This window comes from Embiotoca jacksoni, unplaced genomic scaffold, assembly GCF_022577435.1.
Source record: "Embiotoca jacksoni isolate LCO1_2020_lvr unplaced genomic scaffold, fEmbJac1.0.p SCAF_3, whole genome shotgun sequence".
In the NCBI taxonomy this organism is placed as follows: domain Eukaryota; kingdom Metazoa; phylum Chordata; class Actinopteri; family Embiotocidae; genus Embiotoca; species Embiotoca jacksoni.
This window is the reverse complement of record NW_027185381.1, coordinates 22,676,124-22,684,447: the sequence shown is the minus strand read 5'-3', so window position 1 is coordinate 22,684,447 and position 8,324 is coordinate 22,676,124. Positions and strand designations below refer to the sequence as shown.

Below are 8,324 nucleotides of genomic sequence, written 5' to 3'. Positions count from 1 at the left end.
CATTGTTTATGAATGCACGCGCGCGCGCGCACGTGGATATATGACTGTCTGCGCGCGCACGTCTCTTCTCCTGTTGGTGTTCAAAACTTGGAGCTGCCGGGGAACCCAGTGTGTCCTGAGTCTGCAACCTGAGTGTGCGGGTTGTGTTTTAATAAACTGAAGGAAACCGAATGAAGGACAGACTGGTGAGTGAAGCTGTACATGTTACACAGATGTTAAAATGCAAAATGTGAAATTCTGTCACTGAGGCGTGAAATCCTTACGCGGAGTAAATACCCAGTCAGATCTGTTGATATCGTGCGTGTTGTCAGGCGTGCTTTTAAAAAACTTAAATGACTCTTTTTAGAAAAATTTAGACTGTCTGAGGTTTTTTGTTTTTAGAAAACTGTTCATCTCTGGGCGGTGAATTTCACATTACATACCTGAAAGGTACTCCGTGTGCTTAACCAGACGGTGTAATATGTGTTTCTTTGTGTGCTGTTACTGTACTTGTTGTTGCCCAGTAGCCCAAAATTGACATCTGGAAGTTCAGGCATGTTGGCCCAACCCCAGGAAGCTATGCTTTGCTTAGATAACAGCTTGTTCTGTTACCAAAAGTGGCCCTAAATATTTAGGGTACTGTATGGTGTGATGGTTTACTCTGACCACCAGGCAGAAAGAAATAGGTTGCCTTGGATTCTTACGTTTCCTGGATAATATTTAACTTTAGGAAACTTGTAAAAACATTTTTATAGAGTTTGTTAAAGAGCTGCAATTTTGCATTCACTTTGCATGGTTAACGATCTGTTCAAATTCTGTATGAGACGTAGATAACTTGAGATTCGGTTGCTCTATGAGATCCATCTGCCAGGTATTGGCTTTTAAGCGGTGGTCTCGCCTTGATATTGATATCCTCATGTCTATACCTACTGAGTTTAAATAATAGCTGTCTAATGAGAAATCAGACTTCATTCATCTTCTGGTTAATTTGTTGTTAATTTGTTGGAAAAAAACAACTAACAGCAATCATATTCTGGGTGGGATGATAAGTTACCATCAGAGAACCTGTTGGTGAGGTTTTTATTATGTGCTTAGGGTGTTGTTGACTCAGTATTCACTGGCTCTCTAAGCTACAGAGTGATTTGTCAGCTGACCCCCTCTGCCAGTAAGTAAGGGAACAGGGGAGTGCATATTTCTGTTGGACCTGTGTTTCTCAACTTTGCTGAAGAAAAACACACCTAAGTTGCACAATGACTACTAAGCAGCAACAAGAAGAATCATGCCTCACTAACTTCCTGTTCAGAGTAAAGAACCTCTTGCGTGGTTGCATTATGACAGAAGTCAGTTAGTAGGAGGACAGGCAGACTTGCATTTACACTTGTTATCTGTGGCAGCTAATGTTGGCACCTCCGACCCGGGTCACCTTAGCAATGGCCCAAATACCCCCCTTCCATGTCTGCCCTCACTGGCCATTGACTCTTTGACCTTTCCCATGTCCTCTCTCGCCGTGGTACATTTACAGATCTTTGAATTAAAATCCCCAATTGCCATCTCTGTCCTGCTGCAGTAAGTAAGTGGCAGCTGATTCACAAAACACTGTGACTTGCTTCCAATTTCTGAGCCTGCATTTACTGCTAATGTGAGCCGGCAGTGCAATATGACTGACTAAAATAAAAAGTCAAAATGAGGTTTTCGGGAAGAGCTTTGCAGTATGTGTAAAAATGATATCAATACACAAGTTGGTCATTATTTCTGTTCACGATCAACTGTTTTGAACCCTGGTTCAGTGTTTGACCATCTTCGTTTACCTCAGGCAACAGTTTTCAAGAAGGATCATCTTCTGACATTGAATGTGACATTGAAGCCTGTCTGAGAGAGCACACAAGCTACAACTTGGAATTGCTTTCAGTTTTTATTTGAATCTATTGTTATTCATTAATGTGAAATTGTAGAAGTTGTGAAGCTGTAACTGGAGAATGTTTGGCATTTTACCAGATTAATAAAATAACCAGTAAAAAGTGCAATGAATAAAATCTCTTTTGACAAACAAGTCCGTCAGTATTTCCTGACACACTGAAATGTGTATAATGTATTATTGTTGCAGTAGTTACTTTAAAAAAAAAAAAAAAAAAGGTTACAAATGTGTAAATTTCATATTGTGGACTCTATAACCCCAACAATGAATCAAAAAGTAATTTTGACCACATAAAGTAATTGTCCCTTTTCACATGACTTATAATAAAAAAAAAAGCTCAGGCGTTGCTATAACATCAACAATGGCTGTGCTCTGTTTAAGAGTCCAAGGAAGCTGCGACAGAAAGTGAACGTGCACAACACCAGCACCCTGAAGCAAAATCAACTTAAATGGATTTTGGACATCATTATTTTAATACAGCTGTACTTTCCCTGCTTTGTGATTTCAAAGGACCATATTGGTCCAATGTTACATTTTTTTATGTTCCCTGAAACTATGTGTGTTCGACATTGTCGCCATTGTGCCTGAGCCGAATGCCTGCTATAATTCGATTTTTTTTTTTTTTTTTTCTCCTGAAAAGAGAGACTATTGTGAAGAGGCAGTAATTCAAACCAGGCACAAGTTAGCCATTGAATGTAATTGTCTTATTATGTCTCATTCATAATGTGTCTGATTGACACTTGGCTAATATACATTTCAGAGCCAAGTTTGTGAAGTGTGTTTGCATTGGGACAATAACTATTAGTGAAAACACTGCTGAACTGTCAGCTTCCCAGGTGCTGCCACTAGACCGCCTGGACACCCCTGAGATTGTCTCAGTGCGATGGATGCAGACGGGGTTCTGCAGGGGGAGGATATGGAGGGCTCGTGGATGCTGCTGTCCTGGTTTGCGTCCTTCATCATGGTGTTTGGTGGAACCCTGCCCTATGTGCCGCAGTTCCAGGACATCCAGAAGACCAGCAACACCGAGGGCTTCTCCACCAGAGTCTGCCTGGTGCTGCTCGTTGCCAACATCCTGCGTATATTCTTTTGGTGAGGATCAGAGAATCTTTGGTCTGTCTTACAAATTTATTTATTTTTTAAATTGCCTTCTTTTTTTTCTCCCTCTAGAAGCCAAAGGCAGTTTCAGGTCATTTCAGAGGTCAATCTTGGTATCTGATGAAATTAATGCAATAGAGACAAAAATCGCAGAATAATATCAAAGTGATTAGATAATCAGAAGTATATGCTGATAATAAATCATTTTTGTTGATTGCAGGAACAGGATAAGACATTTTCTAGATTTTTTTTTTATGAACATTGAATTTCTATCAAATCTGTGTAACGGCTTGCTTTTAATTGCCTATATGACATGTCCTGTTGGAAAGTCCATATAATCGAAGAGAACGATTACGTGCGTTAGCAGTGATGTTTATACGTCTTGGGTATTTGTTACTGTTGTTTATTTGGCATTTCTATTATTTCTAATGCACAAGATGGAATAATTGTTTGTGTAATCTGTATTTTCAGACTTTTTCTCTCCCGTATTAACTCTGCGTCTAAACTCTGGCACGTCATGGGTTGTTTTGGTCTCTGCTCGGCAGGATAGGGAAGCAGTTTGAGCTGACGCTGCTGCTTCAGAGTGTGGTGATGATCCTCACCATGTTTGCCATGCTCCACCTCTGCTGCACCGTCCAAAACACCAACCGAGTGAGCACCAAGCAGCATCGACTCTCAGGTAACCAACCTTGTGCCAAAGTCACCTCAATTTTCAACAGTCTTAAATATTCCCACGCTCAACAACTCAACATGGATGTCCGTTACAAATCATTTCAGGGCAGCAAATGACATATCCAGCATACAACTTCTCTGTGTCAGCATTTTGGAAGTGCCTCCACTCTTACTTCTTGCCAAGAGAGGGAGCCATTGTTAAAGCTTAGACTGCAAAGATGCTGCTGTCAAAATACCTCACCTCTGATGGCCACTTATTTTCTTCTTCCAAATTTGCATGTCTCATATTTTTCTTTGCTTCCTGTGTCTAGACATTTAATTACATTTTACTTTGCACTGGTAAGATGTAGCCCGATGCATAATGAAAACATCATCCAATATATACTGGGGTATTTATGAAAAGTGCAAGGCAAAGCAGAACTGTCCAATGGATGTATTAGTTGCTGCACTGTCACACATGAGATTAGTCTATTCTGAGCTCGACTATATATGTTTGTTTGCACTTGGATTACTCATGCTGAGGGGGGGGGACACACACACCCCCGTTTACATTGCAGAGACCTGCCTCCCCTTTGGTGACACAAACTTAGTCCCCGTACTGTAGATTATTGAAAATGTATGTAAAACACTTTGTTTAAGGTTCAGATAAGTATTAAGGGAATTAACAGTTTTGGTTATCGTTACGGGAAAATTAATGTAAGTCGAAAATTAACGTAAGTCGATATAATACCCTGGTGATGGAACCACGGCTCTGTGCGTATGTGTGTAGAAGGAGGAAATGGATGAGGCATTAGTGCAGGGTGAGAGGGGATAAAGCAAGCTACGATTAAGCAGACCAATATCCACTTCTTCTGTGTATTCTCTGTGTGTGTGTGTGTGTGTGTGTGTGTGCGCGCCCCTTATGCCTGCAAGACGGGGAACCCATCCAAGATTATTTTCAGGGTCACTCTTTTGAGGCTTTTATGGGTAATTGTGTTTTTTACAGGTGCTCGACTTGATTGCCTTTGCAAATGCGCTGACAGACATTCAATCTAAGTGTTTTTTTGTGTTTTTTTTAAGTTATTATTAGATTTCAGAGCCACAGAGTCCGAAAATGAATGATGGAGTCTTGTAATACTCTGATCATGCAGAATACAATGCGTTATTAAAGACATAAATTACATGTTGATGGATATGTAAAAAGGAGAAACAGAACGTGTCGATTTGTTTCGCTGTCAGTGACAAATCTTTTGAAATTAGTTTTGATTGAGAGGAGTGCTTGTGTGTTTGGAGGTGAGAGTAATGATCATCTTAGACATCTGCGCTTCACTTGTCTCTGCAAAGAGCAGATGTATTACTCATCATCGGCCCTTTTCTTTATATCAGCCCACGCGAAAACAATTTCTGACAAGTGGTGGTGGATTGTCTGTTTTGTCTGACGGTGGAATCCATTGGCTTTACATCTTTAAGCCACTCCAGTGGATGCTCGATGTTACTCAAAGAAAACAGTGAAAGTGATCAAATCTTCGTACGCAACTTTGTTTTTTATGACGTGAGTTTGTAAAACATGGCACGGCCTCCCTCTCACAGTAAGCCCCCCCTTCTTTTAAGGGCAGGCTTGAGGTCTGGTTTCGCAGCAAGCGGGTACGAAGGGGGGATGGTGGGATCAGGACCAGAATAGATCGGAGCAGCCCTCCGTCCCAACAGTCAGCTCCTCCCTCTGTCCCCCCACTGCTAAGTCTTTCCAGCAGAACAGGGTCATCTCCATGTTAAGTAATTGCTTCTTCCCAAGATTCATGTTGGCATGATTTTCCAAACATGTAGCTATTTTTGTGAATCTTTAATTTCCTGTCATTTCTCAACTAACCGCCCAGAACTCCTCTCTTCTTTTTATTTTGTATTTTCTTTCATCTCACTTCTTATTTCCCACCTTCCTCCACTGTTCTCCTTCTGTCCTCTCTCTTCCCTCTGTCGATCCTTCTGTTGCTGTTTCATTTCTCCTCCTCTTCCTCCCCATAACTTCCACTAACAGACCTCTGAGATTACCAAAATCCATAATGGGTCATCTCTGATCCAGTGTCTTGTATGCCAGCACCTGTCCTCTTCCAGCTGACCTCATTTTCTAGGTCTGAAAGCCTCGCACAACCCAACCACAAATTTACACATAACATAAAACAGAGAATCACTTGTGACTTGCAACCTCCTCCACCTGTTGCTGCCGATTCATACCTGTTATATGCCGCTGGTCCTGATTGTGCTCAATTTTCTCCTCCACCTGTTCTGATTTTATTTTTCCATTCTTCAAAAGGTATAGTCATCTTCGTGCACGTGTTCCTGCCATGTGCATTTTCTGTGGTCCAAATTACAGTGATGTTTGTCTGCTGAATTGGGTTCCTTAAATAGCCTGAGGCGGGTGTTCAGTGTGGTACTGATGAAGTCTGGCATGCTGCTCTGAATCATGTGCAGTCCAACTATGCACACAAAGCTTCTTTTTTTTTTTTTTTTTTTTCAAAATGCAGCTGGCTATTCAGTGTTCCTAAATGCTTTGGTACGAATTGAAAATGCATATGAGAATCCCATTTAAGCCTGTTGGATTGTTTGATTGCCAACCTGAGTTTAATTGTCCCCTTTCTCACAAACCCGCTGGTCTACTTTCATGCTGGTTTACCATTGTCTCTATCCACGGTGCGTTAGTGTAATGTTTCCAAACAAAGTGTAGGCGGTAATTATTGTTGCCAGGAAATAATGTGGGTTCCTTTTTTGATGTACCCTTCAAAAACGTGGCGCGTGGTAACATAGTAAGGGTGTCGCTATGCCGACAACACTGAAACGAGAGTGACAGTCAAAGAAATAAACGATGAACTGCCCTCTTTCACTGTCCTCTAAGGAAAGAGATGTTGCACAGCTTCAAGTTTGGATTGCTGTGCTATTTAATGCTCAGACTTCAGTGTAACATTTCCTCTGTTTTCATGGAAACAAGGATAGAATACCAGTAATTATTGAATTCGATGTGAACAAGTAAAGTATTGTGCTTCTGATTACACACAAACTGCCTCACAGTCCACCTGGACCTGATCTTAGTTTCCATCATCTGTGCCATTCATTTTTATTGATATTCAGAGGACGTCAGCCGAGTAGGCGGTCTTACAATACGTCCTCAGGACGCTTTGCGTTCCCACTGCTAAACAAATGTGGCCACAAGTGGTCCAGGCCACCTCCGAAGGCGTCCTGAACAGATCGGATCTTAACCCTAAACCATTATAATATTCTCTTCACATAATCACCTGTACAGGTGAAACTACAGAAATGTCTAGATATTTTCTGGTCAAAGTATGTTGAGCGGTATTTGCTAGTTAGAAAATTTGTTATGATCTCTAAATGTAACTTTTGGATCACGAGCAAAAATAAAGTAAGGCTAAAATTGAAGCCTGTGTGCCACAGCCGAGTCATTGCAATGGTCTCTACAGTGAGCTGACTCAGAGTTCTGACTTTGCAGTGACTTCCAGTGGTCGCCTCAGGGTGCCACATTAACAGTCCTGGCCTTATGATACAGGGAATGGGAGCCTGATGGGGGGTAAGGGGAGAAAATATGTTCAAAGGCAAACATGACCCGAGGCTAAGTGGCAAGCTCGGTCCAATGAATGTTGGGAGTAACTTTGCAGTGTACATAATTTAAGTGCTGGGGGAACACAGTAAAAGCCAGTCAAGGAATTGTTATTGATTAAATCTACGTTGTCAATATGAAGTACTAAACACTTAGTAGAAATTAAGTTAGAGTTGATTTGAGGGACCATGACTTCATTTAAAGATGGAACAACGTCCTCCTCTACTGGTTGAAGTGAGTAAAGCACACCTGACTCCTTTAACACATTTGATATCACTTCTTATGATTTTTTTTTTTTTTTTTTTTTTTTTTTTAATGTGTGTAGCCCTTGCATGCAGTTAATATTCTTTTTTTTTTTTTACTTTTCTATTTAACCAGCCCACACTTACACCTACAACCCCACTTTATGAGTCACAAAGAAAAGAGCCACAATTTAACATCCTATCTGTGGAAGCCAGTGAGAGCTTACCAGACCATGAATAGAACAGGAGATGGGACTCTTGATGGCTGGTTTTGACCCTGTGGTCATCCTTAAAACCATTCACTCTCAAGCGGTGAGCGGCGACTCCAATTTGTTCTCGATAACCTCTTCGGGAGAGGTGAGACAGCGCAGACACTGCGAGCGTGAAGGGAATTGTTTAAAGCAGGTGTGCTCAATCGGTGACTAATTCATTGTCTTTATGAGACAAAATGAACTTTCACTCTTCTTTTATTTGCCCAGGCAAGAATAAGTAAGCACACGCACTGTTTTCTAGAAACGTATTACCTCATAAATTCACAGCATTGCTATCACATACAGCTTCAGTTCTTCCGCCTGTCTTAAAGACTGAAATATCATTGAAGAGCAACTTAAATGAATTTAAATGAATTACTAGAGTAATCAAAAGACACATTACTACTATTTTGGGCTGAAGGACAGCTTGACTGGGAGGGAAAGGTAGATTCTCTTTTACTTCCACAATCACGTAGTTAACCGTGCTGTGAATATGTACGAACCTTTAGCTATTTACTTGAGGCTGCTTCGTGGCCTAAGTGCGTTATTTTCTTGGACACTGATAAAGAGCTGTGACCCTGAGT

The 8,324-nt window shown here is 41.1% G+C and overlaps 1 protein-coding gene across 1 annotated transcript in view; it reads left to right on the top strand.

The window, feature by feature from the left end:
- Nucleotides 1-59: 59 nt before the first annotated feature.
- Nucleotides 60-8,324, top strand: part of LOC138206514 (solute carrier family 66 member 2) — a 46,015-nt gene continuing 37,750 nt past the window's right edge. Inside the window, exons 1-3 of the mRNA XM_069163277.1 lie at nt 60-185; nt 2,723-2,986; nt 3,538-3,671. Coding sequence (XP_069019378.1) covers nt 2,778-2,986; nt 3,538-3,671 — 343 coding nt within the window. The 5' untranslated portion in view covers nt 60-185; nt 2,723-2,777. The remainder of the gene's footprint in view (nt 186-2,722; nt 2,987-3,537; nt 3,672-8,324) is intronic.